This window comes from Mycteria americana, chromosome 24, assembly GCF_035582795.1.
Source record: "Mycteria americana isolate JAX WOST 10 ecotype Jacksonville Zoo and Gardens chromosome 24, USCA_MyAme_1.0, whole genome shotgun sequence".
NCBI classification, from domain to species: Eukaryota; Metazoa; Chordata; class Aves; order Ciconiiformes; family Ciconiidae; genus Mycteria; species Mycteria americana.
Window position 1 is genome coordinate 3415870 of NC_134388.1, and position 21254 is coordinate 3437123.

The 21254-nt window shown below is 50.5% G+C and overlaps 3 protein-coding genes across 5 annotated transcripts; 1 reads left to right on the plus strand and 2 right to left on the minus strand.

Moving 5' to 3' along the window:
• The first annotated feature begins 325 nt into the window (after positions 1-325).
• FEM1A (fem-1 homolog A) lies at positions 326-8459 on the plus strand. 2 transcript variants are annotated; one of them, XM_075524248.1, is made up of 2 exons: positions 326-3337; positions 7541-8459. In XM_075524248.1, exon 1 carries the CDS (start codon positions 546-548, stop codon positions 2592-2594), a length of 2049 nt encoding a protein of 682 aa, XP_075380363.1. In that variant the 5' UTR covers positions 326-545; the 3' UTR covers positions 2595-3337; positions 7541-8459. The 2 variants fall into 2 exon arrangements, with proteins under 2 accessions (XP_075380363.1, XP_075380364.1); XM_075524249.1 differs by lacking the exon at positions 7541-8459 and having other exon boundaries at positions 326-2648; positions 2822-4541.
• Positions 8460-9050: 591 nt separating this feature from the next.
• On the minus strand, positions 9051-13070 carry TICAM1 (TIR domain containing adaptor molecule 1). 2 transcript variants are annotated; one of them, XM_075524246.1, is made up of 2 exons: positions 12719-13070; positions 9051-11696 (listed from the first exon to the last, which is right to left on the minus strand). In XM_075524246.1, the coding sequence occupies exon 2, from the start codon at positions 11500-11502 to the stop codon at positions 9343-9345; it is 2160 nt and encodes a 719-aa protein (XP_075380361.1). In that variant the 5' UTR covers positions 11503-11696; positions 12719-13070; the 3' UTR covers positions 9051-9342. The 2 variants fall into 2 exon arrangements, with proteins under 2 accessions (XP_075380361.1, XP_075380362.1); XM_075524247.1 differs by lacking the exon at positions 12719-13070 and adding an exon at positions 12183-12486.
• Positions 13071-13234: 164 nt separating this feature from the next.
• LOC142420384 (uncharacterized) lies at positions 13235-17594 on the minus strand. Its single transcript, XM_075524251.1, has 5 exons — positions 17519-17594; positions 16120-17182; positions 15483-15682; positions 15167-15295; positions 13235-15077 (listed from the first exon to the last, which is right to left on the minus strand). The coding sequence occupies exons 2-5, from the start codon at positions 17132-17134 to the stop codon at positions 14514-14516; spliced, it is 1908 nt and encodes a 635-aa protein (XP_075380366.1). The 5' UTR covers positions 17135-17182; positions 17519-17594; the 3' UTR covers positions 13235-14513.
• Between the last annotated feature and the right edge of the window lie 3660 nt (positions 17595-21254).

A 21254-nucleotide genomic window follows, 5' to 3' on the forward strand; every position in this document is an offset into this window, starting at 1 on the left:
CCGGCGCCATGCCCCTCCCGGCCCCAGCAGCCCTTGCGGGGCGCGGCGCGGGGCGCGCTGGGAAACGCAGGCTCGACGCTGCCGGGATCCCCGGGGAGGGGCCGCCCCCTGGGGACGGCGGGACTACACTTCCCAGGGTGCCCCGCGCGGGACGGCGGCACGGCCAGCGGGCACCGGCTGCCGCCCCTTTCCCGCTACCTGCCGGGAAACCGAGTCCTCGGGGAGCCGCTCCCGCGGGTCCGGCCGGGCCGGGGCAGGCGCGAGACTACATTTCCCATCGTCCTCCTCCCGCCCCGCCCCTGGGTCCGAACGGGCGCCATTTTGTTTCGCGTTACAACCTAAGATGGCGGCCGGGCGAAGGGACTGAAGGTTGCTGTGGTGAGGTGAGACACCCTCTCGCCGGGCGCCGCCGGCCCCGCAGGGCTCCTCCCCCCCCGGGGAGCCGCCCTCGCCCATCCCCTGCCCCGGGCCGAGCTGGGGGCGTGGAGGAGCAGCCGGTCCATGGCCAGGAGGTGGCCGGTGCGGTCGCCGCGGCCCCCGTCGCCATGGACCTGCGCACGGCCGTGTACAACGCGGCCCGCGATGGGAAGCTGAAGCTGCTGCAGAAGCTGCTGGGCAGCCGGAGCCGGGAGGAGCTGGAGGCGCTGACGGCAGGGCCCGGCGGGGGCGACGGCCCCGGGGGAGGGAGCACCCCGCTGCTGATCGCCGCCCGGCACGGGCACCTGGAGGTGGTGGAGTACCTGCTGGATCACTGCGGCGCCCGCGTGGAGGAGGGAGGCTCGGTCAACTTCGATGGGGAGACCATCGAGGGGGCCCCGCCGCTCTGGGCCGCCTCGGCCGCCGGGCACCTGGGGGTGGTGCGCAGCCTCCTGGATCACGGCGCCTCAGTGAACCAGACCACGCTGACGAACTCCACGCCGCTGCGGGCCGCTTGCTTTGATGGGCACCTGGAGATTGTGCGCTACTTAGTCGGGGAGCGCGGGGCTGACCTGGAAGTAGCCAACCGGCACGGACACACTTGTTTGATGATTTCTTGCTACAAAGGGCACCGGGAAATTGCACGTTACCTGCTAGAGAAAGGGGCTGATGTCAACCGCCGGAGCGTGAAGGGGAATACGGCCCTGCATGACTGCGCTGAGTCCGGCAGCTTGGAGATCCTGCAGCTATTGCTCCGCTCCAAAGCCCGCATGGAGAAAGACGGCTATGGCATGACTCCTCTGCTAGCCGCCAGTGTCACCGGTCACACCAATATTGTGGAGTACCTCATCCAAGGAGGGCTGCAGCAGGAGGAGGAGGAGGTTGCAGGGAACCAAAATGGGACCTGTGCATCAGGTGGGAGCCATCAGAGGTGCTGCAGAGCTGACAAGGCAGCTCCTCAGGGCTGCGATGAAGAGGGGTGTGAGAGATGTTGTGCCTCAGCTTCCAGTCAGGATGAGCAGCAGGTCCCTAACGTGTTCTGCACTCGAGAGGCTGCTGTGGAAGCACTGGAGTTGCTGGGTGCTACATTTGTGGATAAGAAACGTGACCTTTTGGGAGCCCACAAGTACTGGCGAAGGGCGATGGAGCTTCGGTGTGAGGGCGGGCAATACCTGCCTAAACCTGAGCCCCGGCAGCTGGTGTTGGCCTACGACTATTCCCGGGAAGTGAGTTCGCTGGAGGAACTGGAAGCCTTGATTACTGATCCAGATGAGATGCGCATGCAGGCACTGCTGATTAGAGAGCGCATCTTGGGTCCTTCCCACCCAGACACTTCCTATTACATCCGTTACCGAGGGGCGGTCTATGCTGACTCCGGCAACTTCGAACGCTGCATTAACCTGTGGAAGTATGCTCTGGACATGCAGCAAGGCAACCTGGAGCCTCTCAGCCCGATGACTGCCAGCAGTTTCCTTTCCTTTGCTGAGCTTTTCTCTTACGTGCTTCAGGACCGCTCCAAAGGCACTTTAGCTACCCAGTTGGGCTTCTCTGACCTCATGGGAGTGCTGAGCAAAGGGGTCCGGGAGGTGGAGAGGGCGCTCGTGCATGGTAAGGACCCTGTAGTTGACTCAGCACAGTTCACCAAGACACTGGCCATTATCCTCCACCTGGTCTTCTTGCTGGAGAAGGTGGAGTGCACCCCGGAGCAGGAGCACCAGAAGCGCCAGACCATCTACCGCCTGCTAAAGTGTAGCCCGCGGGCCAAGAACGGCTTCACTCCTTTGCATATGGCTGTGGACAAAGATACCACAACAGTGGGACGTTATCCCGTGGGCAAGTTCCCATCACTCCACGTTGTGAACTTGCTCCTGGAGTGTGGGGCTGACCCAGATAGCCGTGACTATGACAACAACACCCCTCTGCATGTTGCTGCCCGCAACAACTGCCCGCTGATCATGAGTGCCCTGATGGAGGCTGGAGCCCATATGGACGCCACCAATGCCTTCAAGCAGACTGCTTATGAGCTGCTGGATGAGAAGCTGCTCACCAAGAGCATGATGCAGCCCTTCAATTACATCACCCTCCAGTGCCTTGCTGCTCGCGCCCTGGACAAGCACAAGATTCCCTACAAGGGTTTCATCCCCGAGGAGCTGGAAGCCTTCATTGAACTGCACTAGGGCGGGAGAGCTGAAGTCCCCAGCCTTTCCCGTCACCTGTTTCACCCCGCAGAGGTAGTGCGGCCTGAGATCTCAGGCCATCGTTGCCTAGGTGCTGAAGGCCGTCGCTATGCTGAGATGGGTTGCAAGCTTTGTCCTCATCTGTCACCGTGAAGCTGGCGTGCACAGGGGTAGGGGAGGAGGAGGCTCAAGAGCTCACGGCTGTCCCTCATTGTTGTCATCTTCAGGTACCAGATATCTCCAGTGCACTGTATCCAGAGAAGGCCGCAGCCCCTGCCCTTTCCCATGCCAACCGTCTTGTCCTGAGAAGGAAGGAAAATGGAGATCCCTGGGACCTGCTGCCTCTCCCATTAGTGCTGGATTAACTCAGCGTTAAGCTTTGGAGCAGCTACACATCACACATGTGCTCTAGCCCTTCCCATCCCAAATACCAAACAGATAGGAATGCAAGTGAGGAATAAAATATCTTCCCACTAATTCTTTCCCCACCCCCTTCTCAGATTTGGTACAGTACGAGTCTAACAGCCGAGTGGCTTGTGCTCTGCTGAGGTAGTTGCCTTGCATGGCAGTAGGGCTGGGTATGCTGAGGACGGTTTTTTTTCTCCCTTGGTTGGCCAAGTAGCAAGTGGTGTTAAAGGCCTGAGATTTCAATGATTGTGCATAAAGCTGGGTTATTTTTTCTCTTTTAGAGCCAGGCCCTATCTATGCTGCAAGACTTCTTCAATCCTGTAAGATATAGTAAGGTCAGTTCTGGTTATATAGTTTCATCAATAGATGTTGGTTTCTATGAATGGGGAGGAAAAACTGCTACCTTAAAAACAAAATACTGATGTGGCGTTCAGGCCCTTAGCTTGCCCATTCTCTGCACACGTTCACTCCCTTCCCTGCGCGGAGGTCCTTTAGCTCCAGAGGTCAGCAGGGATTGAGCTGTACAGGGTGGATATGGCCAGGTTTCAGAGCCAAACCAGTGCACTTTGAACCATCTTTGAGGATGCGCTCTTGCAAGCCCTCTAGGATGGGAGGTACTTGTAGTGTGGGTGGTGCTTGGGGGGTTATTAAAGCAAGTGAGTGTTGGTGGCATGATTGCATGAGGGTGGTCTGAAGGAAGAAGCAAGAAAGAAATGACAGTTAAAGGTGCCTTCTTGTTCTTCTGAGGTTTATTAGTATCAACCGATTGGGCTCTGTTAATTATCCCATTCTGAAAACCTACGTGTGGAGTGGGTTGTCAGCATCTGGTTTTGGCTTTTGATTCTTTTTGCAACTTTACTGAGGATGGTGCTACTTCAAAGATTGAATTTGAAATCTCATTTGGCTACTATTTGGGCAAGCTCCTTTCTTTAATTAGGATCTGCACGCAACTTGTTTTTCTCTTTAAATCCGTAGTCTCAGGGTAGGTATTTGCCTCCATTAGCAGAACCCTCCTTGGTGGTAAGCAGTCAGTGTTGGTAAACATGATGCTGTTCCAGCAGTTTATCTTCTTGCAGGGGGAGTGACTGGGCTTTGGCAGCCTGTGGCTCATTTCTTGGCCCCGGGCAGAGTGGAAAGCACAGTTGTGGGTGAAGCAGCTGCCTCTGAGCTTTGGGAAAGGTCAAGACTGGGAGAGCAGAACCCTGATAAACAACTATGCCCTATATGCTACTGAAGCTTCTCTACTTGTATTTATAAGCCAGCATATCCATATGCCTCAATAATCCAATGCTCTCTGCTCCTTAAAGATATTGTAGATCTGCCATTACATTTTTGCAGTGTTAACTATAACATTTATTTATAAAGCGAGGAGGTTTAACTTTTATTGAGATGTAAAGTGCAGAGTTAGTTTAGCTACATTCTATTTTTTTTTTCCTTTTGGCTGAAACCTGAACTAAACTGCAGGAATGGAATTTGTTAATTTGTGAGCTGATGAGCGCTCTTAACTTTAAATAATAAAACAAAAAATGGCTGCTAGAATGCAAGTGCCTTGGACTTCTTGCTGGTAAGCCTCTATTTTCAGCTTGTTTCCTAGGGATGGTACACTTGTGGTACGGAAATACTGGGCGTTTGCAATCACCAGATGTGATTGTTCCATCTGAATTTACTCCTGGGAGAAGCTAATCTGTACTGCAATTGCAAACATTTCCCCTGAAAAAGGATAGCACTGACACTGAAGTGACACCTCTTTAGATACTTTGCCTTATCTTTTGATGTAAATGAAACTGTGAAAAGATGCTACTCTGTTGACTCCGCTATTACCTGCCTTATATACAGTTGGGACTGTGGGCACTGCAAGCAGAAAGAGACACAGTGTGGCTGTCATCAGTTTAAATTTTTCAACCCCAGAGCTGTCAGTGGGAGGAATTAAAGCCCATATGCAGTCAAGAGTCAAGAGGAATTAAAGGTACTGGAGTTAGTTCCACACAAGAATTTGGATTTCCAAAAATGCTCGGCCTTCCCCAGGAAGGACGGGAGCAGATGGATAAAATATTTGCATGTTTGTCCCTTCATTGATTGCTCCATCCCCAAAAATAATTCTTGATGGTTTGATCAATGTTGCTGCCATCTGTTTCCTTTGAAAATGCTAGACATGACATTTAAGCAGCGTCTGCAGTTCTGTGAGACATGCTTCTCCCATCAAAATACTATTGCTGTGGAATAGGTGATCTTCAGGTATGTAGGTGAGCAGCTGCCTCGAGGAACCGGATGGCCTCAGGACTGAGGCAGCGGCTGCTTGTTCCGGACTGTGGTGCTCTCTGGCTGCAAGCCCATCCCGAACGCAGAGCTGCTGGGAGGAGAGGGATGAGAAGGGAGTTCTCCCACAGCTGGGATGGGAAGCAACTCTGGAGCCCCAGTCTTGTGATCAGGTAGCTGCGGGATCCAGTCATGTACAAAAGCCTCAAGGAGAATACTTTGTGTGATAGAAAAGGGCTTTAAATTTTTTCCTTTTTAACACATAAGTAATCTGTAATTACATGGTAAGGACCCAGCAATTAAATGTTGATAGCAATTACTGGGTGGGAGAAATCACTGCATGAATTGAGGGGTAATTACAATGAACAGTCCTCACTTATTGTAGGTGTGGTCTGGGCCAGCTCCTGTATATGGGGCAAAACAAGGAGTTGTGGGGAGCAGTGAGACGTTTCAGTGATGATTTTGTTATCTGAATAATTATCTTGGAGAGAGAGTGAAGTTTTTTTTCACTGCGGTGGCTACAGACCCTCTCCAGGAGCCCTTCTGTAGGCTGCCACGGACAAAGTGTCTGCCTTTTATTCCTTTCTTAAAACCTAAGATGTGCTTTTCTCTTTCTAATACTGGTAAATGGCCCTCTTGACAATAAAGCCTCCCATACAGGTTTCTTTAGAAATGCGAAAGTGGTGAGAAACTCACTGGGGTTTTCCTGGAGCCAGTTGCTGGTGCCCTTCTATGGCTGTCTTTGGAGCCTCCTAACGCCATAAGATCAGTGTTTTCAAAGAAAGTGGCCTAGAGCATACAAATAGGGATACCGTGTCAGCATTTCCCAGGTTCCCGGAGAAACTGGGGAAGAACAAGGGGGTCACAGGCACACGTGCATTCTCCTGGTGAAAACAAGGCCCTGGTGGCAAAGCTTCCTTTCCAGGGTGAGCAACAGCAAAGACGGCCCTGAAAATGTGGGAAGAGCGAACCTGCTGCTGCAGTTAAAACAGGGCTGTGGCTCTTAAGTGGAAGTTGCTCCCAATAACCGTTGAGCCTCTTGGCCCTTCACACATGGTAAGCTTCAAAAAACCCCAACCCTGCGATGTTTTACAGTCTGCTGCCATGTCTTTCCCTCTCCCTTTCTCCGGTCCAAGCAAACTTGATGTGACTGTGTTACGGTTGTTTACAAGCTAGAGCAGCCCCCAGTTGACTAGTTTTGCATGACGTTTATTTATAGAAAGTAGAAGAGCTGGGGAAGGTGTGATGTATATGTTTTCTCCCAAAGGGAGGGGCTGTCCTGGTGGCTGCACAGTGACAACTGCAGCGTGACAGGAACTGAAGTAACACAACACCTATTCGAGCAAAGGTGACGTAGAGGAGAGAAAATAGGGAAATAGAAGGAATCCAAGCACTTGGAGGATTCCGGCAGACTCTATAAAGAGTAAATGAGTTAATCCATTGTCACTGGGTCTTTCGAAGTTAAAAGCCAAACTTTCAAAGCTGGAAGCCAACAACTGATGGCAGCTTTTAAATAGCAATGCTTTTATGTGGTTCTTGTTCTGCTCAGGACAGAGAGGGCTTTGATTTGTCTGAGTCTGGTGTCTTGTGCTAGTTCTCAGCCAAGGAGGTCCAGGAGGAGCTAAGCCTCCTTGAGGTGGGGGGGAGGGAGGCAGGGAGACCTTCTATGGACAGATCTGTGAGAAAGGACCTGTGGCTTCTTAAGAGGAAATTCTGTGGGACTTAAATCCAGAACTGTGACAGCCACTGCGCTGTTGCAGTTTAAGAGTAGGGACACGTCCGCTCTCAGCTCCTCTATCTGAGGGTGCCCAGGAACTCCAGAGCTTGCACTGAAGTTTGGTCAGTGCCCAGGCTCTCCAGCATCGTTTCCCCCCAAGGCGCTCAGTCCTGCAGACATCCTCAGCCCTTCCTGAGGGGCATAAGCTGCTCAAAAAGAAAAAGGCAGCAGTTGCAGCTTTCAACACAGGGCAGGTGGATGGGACTGTCCTCCTTTGTACTGTTACCTGCTATCCTCTAAAGAGCCAGGACTAAGGAGAGACTCCCGTTCTGTTCTCTCCTCCATGCTGGGGATTCATGTCTCAGTAGTGAGCTTTATTTAGTAGGCTGGTACTTGTTTGGGAGGGTGTGCTTGGTGCAGGATGAGCTTGAGGTAGATTGAGCAGAGAGGAAGACTGAGAATTGGACAGTCTTTAGCCTGGTGATCAGAGAGCTTCCTGAGAGGGGGATTAATGTCAGCTGAACAGTCTTTTCTCCAAGGGCTTACTAATGTCTTTCTTATGCAGGTGTTGGCTGTAAGGCTTGGATGGTTCTTGGACAAAGACTACAATCCAGAATTAGGCCCTGTGAGTGCCCAGTTTGGGTAGTTCCAGGTCCAGGATGGCCTGTAGGAGTCCTGCACTTTGGCTGCCAGACTGCACTGGCTCCTCTCAATTTGAAACGTACTGGGATAGCTATGCAGAATGACACCAGCGCGCGCACACCTGCAGAAATACCCAAAACAGGGTCACCCCCCCTCTATCAATGACATTGGCCCTCGAGGTCCACCTTAGTGAGGACGTGGCAGCTCTCGGGCTCCTTCCTAGGGTGAGGAGTAGGGCGAGCGCTGCCCTGCAGCTTGCAGAGGCCCCGGCGTGGCGTGAGCTGACTCTAGAGCTCAGTGCTGTTGGCTGGGCTCTGGTCCGCAGAGGGAGCAGTCCCATTTCTAGTCGTCTGGTGGCTTTGGGCTGACCTCTATGGACAGAGCAGGCAAATGGCTGTGGCAGAAGCCGTCGGAGGGAGAGCGTGGGGTCTGGGGCTTTGCTTTGGATGCCCTGCTTGTGCTAAAAGCTCAGTAGAGGTCTGCCTGGTCTAGCCCTCACCCAGGTCCTGCAGAACGCCTCCCCCATTCTTAGCCTTTCTCCACCCCTTCTGTAATGCTCTGCTCAATGCTTTTGTTTTTCCGTCAAACTTTTTCCTCAAAGGCAATATCGTAAGTAGGTGGAGTAATCTCCGTAGGGAACACTTCTTTGTGCCACAGGCAGTCTAACAGGGCCCTGGTCCCACCTCTGACCTTTGACAAGCAGGTAAGAACGGAGGAGTGCACGCTCAGCTCCTGCCTCCTTGGACTTTTCTCCGCATTTCCTCCCTCTCATTCCACCTTCATTAAGTAATTTTTTTTTCCCAAACACAGCTTTACTGTAAAGATTCTTGTTTAGCCTTCTATCTGGTGTGTGATCTCAGTTCTTTAACAGACTTTTCTTAAATACAAAAATACTTTTCTTCAAGCCATGCCTTCAGGGGCACATGGGAATTTTTGTCTTTCACAAACAAAAAGCTTCTCTCTCTGTAGTTTCAGAGGGGAACTGGGAAAAGCGATCTCTTGATGCCTCAGCCCAGAGGCCTGCAGCCTCTCAGAAGGCTATGAAGCTGGTTTCCTGAACCTTCCTGGGTCTGATGCGAGAGGCGTGGGGGAAATGGCGTTGCTGGTGCGCTGTAGCATGGGGAGTGCGCCATGCACGCCAAGCAGGCATCGGCGTGAAAGGCCGAGAGGATACTCTGCAACCCCAAGCAAAGAGGACTGCTGGAAGAAAATGGTGGGATCTTGTGGTGCTTAGCACCTTTTCAGGAGGCTACAGCAACTCCCCAAAGCATCCCCTGAAGATTTGCCTCAAATGATTTGCTTAGCAGCAGATTATGGAACAGAACCTCAGTGTGCCCTCTCCCAGGCTCTTCCACAGACATGCAGAACAGTTTTCCCAATATCTCTGACTGCCCCTTTGCTAATTCTACAGGAAAGAACCAGAGAAACACAAATAAATTAATTAAAATTTATTTATAAAACCTTCAGAAAATAAAGCCTCAGAAAATCAGGAAAAGAATTTCTCAGTTACTTGAAAATAATCACAGGGAAAACAGGAGATTGCAACCTCTTTTGTCCAACAAAAAAGAAGGCAATTTTCTCCTCTGCTCCAAGAAAGTGGCACCTTTTACCCACGGTGAAATAAGAATAGTCCCAGTCCCACCAGAATCACTATAATCTAGGGTTTGAAACTAAGTGTGAGTGTCTCTGGCCTTGGCTGACCTGCTGCGTCTCTGATCAAGCACTCTACCTGGTTTCTTCCTCGCTGTCCTGCGGACCTCGTGTGACAGTTTCTACCTGCATCGTGTTGTGGTTCCCAATCTGAACCATTCGAGCATGTTGAATGATGAGGGGCGGGATGCTTCCTGGACCTGGTGTCATGTTGTAGTGGCCTGACTGGAGAGGAAGTGGTTGGAAAGGTGGGGGACCCATCTGAGCAGGCATGGGGTGACCAGCAGGGGGAGGTGGGTATGTGGCAGGAGGGACAGTCGAAGCAGGGGAGCACCACTGTTGTGGCCATGTTGCTGATGGAGGCACCTGGGGAAGGGAGCCAAGGTTCAGAGCAGCTAAGTTCTGCAGTGTTTGATACGGTTCCTGATACAGTTTCCTTCTTTGCATCAGGTCCCACATGGCTTTCCTCTCGTTGATCCTGCTGGTGGTAAAGGTGTTCTGCACTGTTCTGGAGAACCCAGGAGAGTTCTCATCCAAGGGCATCAGCCCACCGAGTGTGCTGGGAATCTGACTCCGCTCCAGGGGGTTCTCCTTGGGCACAAAAGGGATGACTGAGTCGCGCTTGCATGGTTTCAGGATGGACTCCATCAGAGCAGTGTTTGTCTGAAACATACACAGGTTGCATGGGAAGTTCTTGGTCAGCAGAAGGATGATGAAAGCAGAATTTTCCATAGCATCCTGGAAGCAAGTCAGATGGCTGCGTCCGGCAATGAAGAAGTCCTCACAGAGTGTGGCACCGTTGGGAACTCCCATGTTCTCAAGCAGGTCCTTGACCCGATGGGCAACAATCTCATCTTCACTAGCGTGCAGGATAACGAAAGTGAAGAACTTTGTCTCTCCACTCTCTGGCTTTGATGTGGGCACTGCTTTTACAGCTTGGAGAGGAGGAGGCTGGGCTGGAGAGGTGGATGAGTGGAGGGGAGGGGGATATGAGAGGTTAGAAGGAGCTCTCTGAAGAGGAGGGGGAAGGGTTGGGGAGAAGGAATAGGTAGGAGGAGGAAGGGAACAGGCTGAAATAGAAGCAGATGCAGAGTTAGAAGAAATGCCTGCTGGAACGTAGGAGTCCTCCTTGGACATGTGGGCAGGACCAGTATCTACTGTAGCTCTTGAGTCAGGAAGACCTGTAGATAATTGCTTTTCATCTTGCTTTTTGTGTGTGCTTTCTTTTGGCACATGAGGTTCTGCTGCCACTGTGCTGGAAACATCACTACTTTCGACAGGTTGGTTCACAGCACCCATTGTGGGCAGCTGTGTTTCAGGAATAGGGAGAGTTGCACGACATGAACCGACTTGCAGAACCTTCTCAAGTTGAGGGACTTGGGCACCCGTGTCCTGCCCGGGATGAGAGTTGGGTCTGCTGGCCCAGCTTGTTTCCTGTGGTTCATGGCTCTGTCTGTGCCCATGGGGCTGTCCAGCACCGCTGGTGCTCCCTTCGCACAGCTGGTTGGGCTGGGGGACATGCTTGTGGGAAGAAGGCTGGGTGTGAAGAACAACTGTTGGCGATGCACTGATCTCAAAGTGACTGGAGAAAGAGGAACTCCCCAAGGAGCACAAGGTTCTTGGGCCTGAAAGGTCTGAGTTGCCTCCAATCTGCACTGGGGAACTTCTCACCGTGTAGTTTGGGCTGGCCATCCGGAGAAATCCTGTGGCCATATCAGATCTCAGCGTCTGAAATTTGTCACCTGGGTCCATGCTGTTAGCAGAGCCATGTTTTTCCTGGTCCTCAGCTGGGATGCTGTTGAGCGTGTCCCCCTGAGTCTCCTTGCTGGCATTGCAGGCTTTGGTGGCAGCCTGGCAGGCTTTGTCCATGGCTTCATGACTGCACAGGTTTTCCTCCGCCAACACTGAGTAGATCTGTGCCAGAAGCGCCATGGCACCTGCATCCAGCTGGGGAGGCTGCAAATCCTCCCCATCTTCCTGCACTCCTGCAGCGCCCAGTTTGGTCTGGTGGACATACTGGGCTGCCCGGTTATCTCTCAAGGCATCCAAACAAATTCTTGCATCCGCTTCTTGCCCCAGAGTAAGCAGGACCATGGCTTGCAGTAATTTGCTGCTGGGCCCTAATATCAAGTGCTTCAGTTTATGCTTGAAGCTAAGGAGTTTATCTTGTGGGATCTGGGACAGAATATTAAAAACGTCCTCAAAGCTTGGCTGGAGCTTGGCGCTCTGTGCCATCTCATCAGCTGGTGGCCCAGACGATGGGCTGAAGCAGCACGGATGGAAAAAGCATATTATGGCACCTGGAGCAAAGGTTTGTTCCCCTGCGGTGCTCTGCAATGCCCTGGTCGTACTTCAGGTACCGCACAAGTGATAGCTCTTCGCTGCTCAGGGGCTCATCTCGGAACCAGGATCTCTCTGTCCTGAGGAACCTGCAAGAAGAACACAGGGCAACATTCAGAAATAGCGATGTGGGGAGCGGGGGGGGTCCTCGCAAGGCTTGCAGAGAGCTCCCAGGCTCTCCCTCACACCTCGCAAGTATTTTTGCATCTATTCAGTCCTTGCAGGTCTGCCAGTGCTCCATGCATTATTCCAACTCTGTATGAAGTAAAGAGCAAGTTCCTTGCATTCATTTCACATTAATTACAACTGTTTTAAAATAATTGCTGAACTAGTAATGCATTTAGGTAAATCCAAGTATCTGTCTCCTCCAGGCAGCTGGTTCCAGCGGCCTCGCAGACTCCTTGCAATGGGCAGTCGAGGAACAAAGCGCGCTTAGAGGAAGCCCTTTCAAATTGCTCATGCCAGGAGGGTTGATAACCCATACGCATCCAGTGTCAGGCTCCCTAATGTAATAATTGTAGACGTTATCTCTATCCACATCTAATCCCTGAGCCCTGCTAAACCCTTGCACTCACCAAAGGCCTCTGACCGGGGTTAAATTAAACAGCAGAACTTGTCCGGAGCGGAGGAGCGGGTGCCTGGAGGGTCCACGGGCAGCTGGGAGGAACACTGCTCACAGGCACTGACTGAGCTCGGTGGAAAAGCATTCCCTATTTAAAGGCAGCACCAGTGAGCACCCCAAAATAGCTCTCAACTGGGGAAAGTTTATAATTTCAACTTGTTTTTTTCTATCTCATAAAAATCCTCTAATTGCCTAATGAAAGAGCTCAAGCTGAACGTGAGGAAAGTTGCTGGCTCTTCCCATGAAAACCTCTGAATCAGTGAAACGGCGGCAGGAAGGAAGGGCCGGGGAGGGCCGGCGCTCGAAACGGCGGCCGAGCCCTGTGCGGCCCCGGTGCTGCCCCGCCGCCCCGCCCCGCCCCGCCCCGCCGGCTGCCACCTCTCCCCCGCCGCTCTCGAGCCTCGCCTCGGGGGCCGGGCCCCAGGGGAACCGCTGTCCCCGCTCCTCCACCCCCCGAAGGGAAAGGGAAAGGGAAAGGGGCCAGCCTACCTGCGGCCGGTCCTGCTCCGCGGCTCCCCGGCCTCCCCGCGGGAGGGCTTGGTGCGGCGGGGCCGGCTCGTCCCGGTGCCCGGGCAGCGCTTCCCGCCGGGGCCGGGGGCAGGCGGAAGCGGGGCCGGCCCGGCCCGCCGGATCCTGCTGGCACACGAGGAAGCGGCGGGGCCCGGCGGGGCGGAGCGGGGCACGGCCGGGGCGGAGCGAGGGCAGCCCGGACCGAGCCCAGGGGGTGCCCGGCGGGCAGGGCCGGCCGGCCCGGAGCGGTACTCGGGTGCCCGCGGCAGGAGCGGCTCGGCCTGGGTGAGCCGCCACCTCCCTCCCCGTGGGAAGGGTCCCTCACCCCGGTGTATGGCCAGGGCCCTCCCGGCCGCCGGTGGTAGGTAGAGGACAATCCAGCAGTGCGGTAGCTCCGACCCTGGTGCCAGCCACCGACTGCAGGTACCTGGTGCCCTCCACAGGAGCGCCTGAAGGTATGAAAGCCGAGCTGGTGAGGGCAGGCTCGGTCTGGGAACCGACCTTTCCCTCTAGTGAGAGACTGTTAGCATTACCTCTGTAAAGTGTCAGTGTTGGTGTGAGCGAGGCTAGAACCGTACGGTGTCAGATCTGGGTGTAGGGTAAAGATGCAGCTCAACCTCAGGAGTACAGGCATAACTCTGAGGGACAAAATAGCAAAGATACTTTTCTACTGAAGATTGAAGCAGAAGCTAAAATAATTTTTCTTCCTCCAGCAAGATTAGGGAACATACAAGTTGCCCAGAAAAAGTGATTTGTTAAATACAAGCTTCTTGCCAACTCAGGCTAAAGGGACAATATAATGCTGCAGCTTTAGATATACACAGGAGACAGGTATTTCTCTGAACGCAGGTCACACTTTATTCTGAAGTCTGCTTGCCATTATTCCAGCCTTTGCACAGGGACCATGCCAGGACATAAGATACCAAAATAAGGTAGGAATTAGGAACATTAGGAATAACTACAAAGCACTGTTTGCTGGGAAAATAACCAGCACCTATCTCCCCTATTTTAATAACAAGATATCCTATTACCATGGCAGAATAAGAAGCTGCCTCATTTGCTGCCATCTTAATGGCTGCAAAAGGTTTCATGCATGGAGTTACACACAGATGATCCCTGAAGTCATTTAGATGACTAGGAAAGAGAATCCCACTGCAAATTGGCATGCTTAAAAAAAAAAAATCCCACCTTGCTAAGTGTTTCTCTATGAAAGAAAAAGCATTTGGCTGATCCATAAAGAGAAGTCTCTTTTTTGAGAAGCAGCCTCTTGCCCCCAGCTGTTCCTGGTCTGCTGCAGGGCTGAGCCTCTCCAGAAGCACAACAGGCAGAAAGGAAGTTGTGTCTGTAACATTTTTAAACTTGTAGAAGGAGGGAAACAGTATCAAAGGTCAAGCACATCATCTTCTCAAGATCTCTGCAGCTTGGATGAATTAAAAACAAATCCAACATTAAAAATAAGTTGAGACCATTTCTTCTCTCAGCAAGAATTAGCTATTCACACATACAGCTGGGCTGACTTAAAGCTGAAGTACAGGTCCCCATCTTCCCTCTCAGTGCAGCAGCATGATTTAAAAAAAAAAAAAGTGTAAATCAAGCTATGGAATCACCCCACCTTGGTTATCAAGTCTCCTTGCAAACTACATCTTCCTGTAAACTCAGCCTGGGACAGGGAGAGAGCAGGAGGCACTCTTGGCACAATCAGCAGCTGGACACACAATTCAAAGGGAAAGTGCTGTTCTAGCCAGGGAGCCTTGGCCAGAAGAGCTGGAATTTTTCAGAGATCTTCCTCTGGTGCATTAGTTTTTATCTCCTTTGCAGCCACTGCCACCTCTATGTCTTTCTCTGCCTTCTCTTCCAGATTCTCTAGCACTTCACACCCTTCCCCTGGGATCCCATTTTCTCCCTTTGGTTCTTCAGGTGTCTTAGCCACCTCCTTTGATGATGTAGCCTTTTCCAACACAGGTGATTTTGTATCAGTCATCATATCTTTCTTCTCCTGCTTTCTGCTATCCTGTGACACTTTAGCTATTGCCCTGAAGGGACCCACAAGCCAGTTTAGAGGGGTGTTCCGAGTTACATACTCCAACAGGTCATCTAGGGACCTTCGGGCTTCTGCCACACAGTCCTGGCTCTGGGTCAGGGTGGTGCTGGAGAGGTCCTGGAAAGACACAGCACTGGAAAAAGAACTATGGAGCTTGTGGATATTTCGAGTGGCCTGATACACAGCTTCTTGGATGTTGCTGGGGAGGCCTTGGATGCTGGCTTTCAGATTCTCATAAACAGGTTGGAGCTGCTGGGTGATGATACGCAGCATAGCTAGAGTCCGTGACTCTACCTGCTCGGAAAGAGATATAGCTCAGTTACTAGAGCAGATGAGATGCATACCATTCACCAGAGGCCTGATTAAATACACCCTTCTAGGGATACCTCTGGTTGGGAGGCAGTTTTAACTTGGTTTCCTTTGGGTTGGGTCAGGCTCCAGTCCACCCACAGCTGATGGAGCTTCTCCTGCCCATCCAGAAGCTTCTGGCCCACCTCTTGTTTCACAGATTCAATCTGATGGGAAAAATGAGAGGAACAGCTGTATTGCAAGCACACACAATCAGAGAAGCAGGAGTGCTTCCCTCCCAGGGAGGGATGCAAGATGACATGCAGCTGGTGCAGGATGGAGGAAGAGCTTCCATCTGGATAGTAGGGCAGGAAGGCGACAGACAGGAGGAAAAAGGAAAAAGCATGTTTGTACCAGTTTTATTGCCAGCTGTAGTTGTGACAGAGTATCCTGGGTGCTTTGCTTAACGCGCTGCAGTTTGTTCAGGGAGTGCTGATAGGCTCGGTGGCGGACTTTGTTAGAGAGGGAACCCAGGCGCACAAAGTAACTCTGTTGCTGTTTCTGCTCCTCCACAGAAGCCATACCAAACCCCTCCACAGCAGTGGCCAGTTTACCTGGAGGAAACAAGAACAGAGATGCAGCTGTGCTCCACTCCCCCAGCTGTAAGTGAGGGGAAGAAGTAAGATCACCCATTGAAAAACATGAAGGCTGAAGCTTGCTGTGTAAACAGTAGAGGTTTGTAGTTGCTCAGATATTAAGCGTAGGCTAGTCCCTGCTCAACATGTTCTCTTCAGATAAGCAGACTTGACAGATAGGTTGAAGCATGCACCCACGTGTTTATCTGCCTTGAGGCTGATGGGTAAGGACCAGCTAGCAAATGCTTGAACTCTGTCCCATACCATGGCGCAAGTCAGTGTTGACAGACAGCCAACTTGGTGACAAATTCAGAGCTACCTGTCTACTTCAGAAGGTGAGTCTTGCAGTGTCAGGTGCTCTCTAGTCATATGGGAAAAGATTTGGATTTACAACCGCCAGCTAAGAATTTTCTCACCTAGTTCCTCCTCTGTCATTGGGAGGTAGTGATCCACCAGATCTTCTGATATACCCAGGACAGAGTCCACACCACCTGCCACTGCTTGGCTTACTGCCTTGGCTTTGCTTATGCTGTTGGTGACCACTGAATTAGTCATCTCCACACCCTCCTGGATAGCCTCTCTGCTCTGCTCCAAGGCTGTATTTATTTTGCTAGTTATGGTGCCATACGCAGCATCCAGAGCTGTATTGACTGTAGAAGTGACCATTGATTTGGTCTTCTCAACACCATCCTGAACAGCCCCTTTGGTTAGGTCCATTGCTTCAGTCACTGTGGTGGTCACAAGATCCTTTGCACCCTGGGCAGCCCCTACAGCAGCAGTAATAGTAGAAGCAACTGCAGACTTGGTCAGTCCAACACTGTCTTCCACAATGTGTTTAGTGAGATCCACTGCCTCTGTCACCTTGTTGGTCACAAGGTCCTTGGCACCTTGGGCAGCTTCTGCAGCATTGACAATAGTAGAAGCAACTGCAGACTTGGTCAGTCCAATGCTATCCTCCACAATATGTTTACTGACATCCACAGCTTCGGTCACCTTGTTAGTCACAAGGTCCTTGGCACCCTGGGCAGCTTCCACAGCATTGACAATAGTAGAAGCAACTGCAGACTTGGTCAGTCCAACGCTATCCTCCACAATATGTTTACTGACATCCACAGCTTCGGTCACCTTGTTAGTCACAAGGTCCTTGGCACCCTGGGCAGCTTCCACAGCATTGACAATAGTAGAAGCAACTGTAGACTTGGTCAGTTCAACACTGTCCTCCACCATGTGTTTAGTGAGGTCTACTGCCTCTGTCACCTTGTTAGTCACAAGGTCCTTGGCACCCTGGGCAGCCTCCACAGCACTGTTAACAGTGGAGGTGAACATTGACCTAGTCAGCTTGACACTGTCCCCAACAACATTTTTTGTGAGGTCCACAGCTTCAGCCACTTTATCAGCCATTGCTTCCTTTGCCTCACAGGCAGCATCCATAGCAGATGTCACTTTGGTGGAAACCAGCTGCTTGGTGTCTGAGATTACCTACAACAGGGAGAGGCAGAGAAAGATACTTTTTTTTTCTGAAATAGGTTTTCCCTCCCTGAAGTAGCTTTTCCATATGGCTAAATTGTGCTTGCAGTCTTGTGGGAGAGCTGGGGAAGTCAGTACACCTATTGACATGGACATGTTCACTTCCACATGCTGAAGGCATTTCTCCAGCTTTCATCAGCTAGCAGTGCCTCCCCTAGCCCATACCAGGGACTGACCTGACAATGCAGCACTGCTGAAGTTTATTTCCCCATATTCTTCTGTACCCATAACAGTTCCATCAAGCAAGAGATCAAGTCATGGCTTCTCCAGGAAAAGCCTTTACTTTACCTTATCTGCTGGCTGTTGAAGAAAAGGCAAGTTCTCCTCCAGTTGATCCAGTCCTTTACAGGCATACTCATTTACAAGTGCAACTAGACAAGACAACAGGTACCAGTTTATTCTTCAATTGGGAGAGGGGGGTTTGACCCTACAATGGCCAATTCAGGATACACTCATGAAAGCAAGCCAAAAAAAAAAAATCACTATTCTGGGGTGGTATGTGGGGGCATGTCTTGTTAAAAAGTGACAAACCCTACCATTTGGCAGGTTCAAGTAGTCTCCATTTTGCCTTCTCAGCTTTCTAGCTATTGGCAGCACATTGCTCCAACTGGAGTGTAATACTTGCCCCGGTGAGTAGGGCGATTGGTTTAAAGGGTTGAAAAGTGTTGGGATGATACAGACTGAGCTATATCCAAGATGGACACTGCTACCACCAGTTGGGATGCTCATAACTTGGAGTGACAGAGAAAAAAGCAGGGAGTTTTTGCTTAGTGACTTAAAGAAGCCACAGACAAGAGGCCAAACTTTGTTTCTGCTAGTAACAGTTTCATGTCCATGAAATTCAGTGGGTTCATTGAGCAGCTGGGAGCTGCTGAGTGGAAGACTCAGTGCTACAATTAACTAGAACAATGTGCTATAGGAGATGGCTATCACCCAACAGGCACATGAAACTCCCCTCCCCACCTGTTCCTCTGTGTAGAAAGGGTCACTCCAGCCTCTTCACTTACTTTGTGACTCAAGTTGGTTCAGGATGGGCTGTGCCCCACCAACCATGCTACCTACTGCAACAGCAGCCACAGTCTCAGCCACATTGCAGACACCACTGAAGTAAGGATGCGTCTCCTTGGTAGAGTTGTAGGCAGATGAGACCAGGTTGAATGCAGAGCTGAGCAAGGGCAAGCTGGTTACCCGATTAACAGCACTCTAAAACCCAAAAGAAATAAGTGACATTAGAGACCTGCCTCAAGCCAATGGGTGAATACAAGCTGGGTGTCTATCTGGAAAGGTCCTAAGGGGACATCCAGTCCATCTCCTCATCCTTCTTAAACTCAGAGCTGAAGAGACTCCTCCAAAGACCTCTAGCAAGTCGGCAACAAGCCAGGATTAAAAGTTTCAGCTCTGGGCTCATGAATTCTGAGTCACACTGGGTTTCACCACCAAACCCAGATGTGGAAGTAGGACCTATAGCAGCTCATGTTTCAGAATTACTTGCATTACTTGAGCCAGTCCTGAAGTTCTCTTGAGCAAGAAAAGTTAGCTTCTGTATTAATTGAGTTTAGATTTCACCACAGCTTCATATGGTTAATCTTTCTGCTACTCCCAGCCTGATTTTGAGGTGCTGACAGAAGTTAGTTTACCAGTATATCTGGCAGCAGGTAGTTTAACTGTTGCATGTTAGAGTACTAGCTGCCCTGGCACCTACCGCTTGCAGCTGTTCCTCAGCCTTTAGCAGATCTTTTTTGGTGGTCTTTTCTGATGCCATACTGAATGCAACTGAAGCTGAAAGGAAAAACAAGAGTGTAACAGCATAAGTACAACTTAATTTCCTCCAGTGAATTAAAGTCTTAGCAAAACTGGTGAAAAGCAGAGGGCAAAGTTGGGATCCAACATTCAGCATGTCCTAGGAACATTATTGTGGCATCACTAATCTTTCTTGCAAGGACGTGAAGATATTTGAGAAGCTCCATGATTTATGATGTGCAAACAGTTGTGTAGGATAAGGACTGTACTCATTCACCTCCCTCAATCCCCAAACAGCCAAATACTTTAAACTAAATAACCATCCTACTTATTTCATTGCTGATAACATTTGACTGGCTTGCAAGTTGCAGGTTAGAAGTGGGTGAGAACCATCTTCTCTGTCATGCATTTTCTCTGCTAGAGATACTTCTAGTTCAGCTTCCCACTGCACAGGCTCTTTGCTGGCCAAGGACTGGAACACTTGAAGGAAAAACACACCCTGCAGAAGCAGGGCTAATGGGGGGAAATCGCTGAATGTTGTCTCACTCGATCATGATAGATTACTGTCCTTTAACAAGCCCTGCTGAAATGCAGCTGCAGCAGGGCTTGTTAGGACAATAGTATAAGTAATTTTTTTAGTTTTAATTGTGAAAATGTGGCAAGCTCAAACAGTTTGATAGTGGAGTTTAAAAACAAAAATATTTGTTTTGAAAAAAATGTCTGGACTTGCTTAATACCCTTTAAGGGAGAAAAGCCCTCTGATTTCCCCAACTTTGAAGTAGAGATGGGTTTTACAATGGCTTAATCCATTTTCCTCTTTGGGGGAAAAAAAGAAAAAACCTGGCAGGAATTCAGCTCCCCTCCAGAAAGGTGTCAGGGCCAGAGGCTGAACAGAGATGCTGAAACAGCAATAGGCGTATTTTACCTTCTTAAAAAGTGTTCAGTGTTCATAGCCTCTTTCCTCTGAAGCTTGCTCTGGAGTATCCTTTGCAAAGGACACAGAGATGAGTCATTTTAGAGTAGTCCCACTATGCCTGTGTTCAGATAAAAGTTCAGGAACTTTTATCAGCTTCCCCACCACTGCCAACTCCAGCAACACTGGCAGTCTCACAGCTCTGGGAAGGATATGAAAAGCCTTTGAAGCTTTCCTGCTTTCACAGCTGCAGCATTCTGCCTGGCTACCTTGAAACTTGCCTTCCCATCCTACTGACCAGATAGGCACAAAATCTCTCCTCAGTTCCTGTGAAACCAAATCTTAGAAGTATTCTCATTACATAACAGGATTAAAGAAATATAAAAAGTTATGCAATATCTTGAATGTGTATTGGCTTCCCTAGCCTAGACCTAGATTGGTATCTGGACACTCCAGTATTGTACAATAAATCCAGGATTACTTCTCAGCCTTAGTCAGGCACAGCAGGGACTTCAGCATATTTGTTCTTCAGTGCAGCGTCTGCTTTCCTCTCCCTTGCCAGTTATTTCCTATTCTTAGAATTGCTATGGCATTTTCCAGTGGAAAACCCCCCAAACCAAAATTCCTCACAAACTGGATTCCCAAGCCAGGCTCACTGGCAGACTACCCAAAAAAACTTGCCATCTGATTTGTGACAGAGACCATTGTCTTGTTTCTTGTGTTCTTTGACTTGTGTAAGGTTTTTATTTTGCTGTGGAAACAGGAACAGAGAGCTGGGGAGGAAGCAGCGAAACAAGTATTTGTTAGCCCTGGACTGAGTATGGATAGTGCTAGGGGAGACATTTCGGGAGGTAACTTGGCAGGATGTGAAATACTGCTGCATTAACTGTGGAATTAGTTGGCATTTCAGTAAGATTCAAGCAAGGCAGGGATGCAGAGTGCTACATGTCTACAGCAAAAGTTCTCACAAAAGTTGGGACCTCCAGCCTCTCAAGTGAGAAGCCCAGAGCCAGCACTCTTCTGCACATTCCTGGTAACCACCCTGCCCAGGGGGCTGCCTAATTTAACAGCACAGCAAAAATACAGCTTGAATTTTATCAGCCTGGGAGAACTTCTAGAAAACTGCTCCAAACAAAAGCGGGGCTTGAACATAAAGCCTCAGTCCCAAAGTCCACAGGGTTTGCTCAGTTAGTGGTTATTCCTCTTGCTCTGCTTTAAGGCAAGTTTATTGGTTTTTTTGAAGCCAAGTAGGCTGGATCAGTCTGCAGCCCTGCCACAGGGCAAAGCACAACTATTTCAACACCATTACAAACAACCCCTTGGCTCAGTTATTTTAACTCTAGACAGGTGGGGAAAAACTTCAAGCTGCAG

Excerpts from the sequence above, each read along its gene's own strand:
- FEM1A (XM_075524248.1), top strand. The coding sequence starts at position 546 with ATGGACCTGCGCACGGCCGTGTACAACGCGGCCCGCGATGGGAAGCTG.
- TICAM1 (XM_075524246.1), bottom strand. The coding sequence starts at position 11,502 with ATGGCACAGAGCGCCAAGCTCCAGCCAAGCTTTGAGGACGTTTTTAAT.
- LOC142420384 (XM_075524251.1), bottom strand. The coding sequence starts at position 17,134 with ATGGATGCTGCCTGTGAGGCAAAGGAAGCAATGGCTGATAAAGTGGCT. Across the intron at positions 15,296-15,482 it reads TACAGCTGGCAATAAAACTG|ATTGAATCTGTGAAACAAGA; the intron begins GTACAAACATGC and ends TTTTCCCATCAG. Across the intron at positions 15,078-15,166 it reads AAACTGCCTCCCAACCAGAG|CAGGTAGAGTCACGGACTCT; the intron begins GTATCCCTAGAA and ends TCTCTTTCCGAG.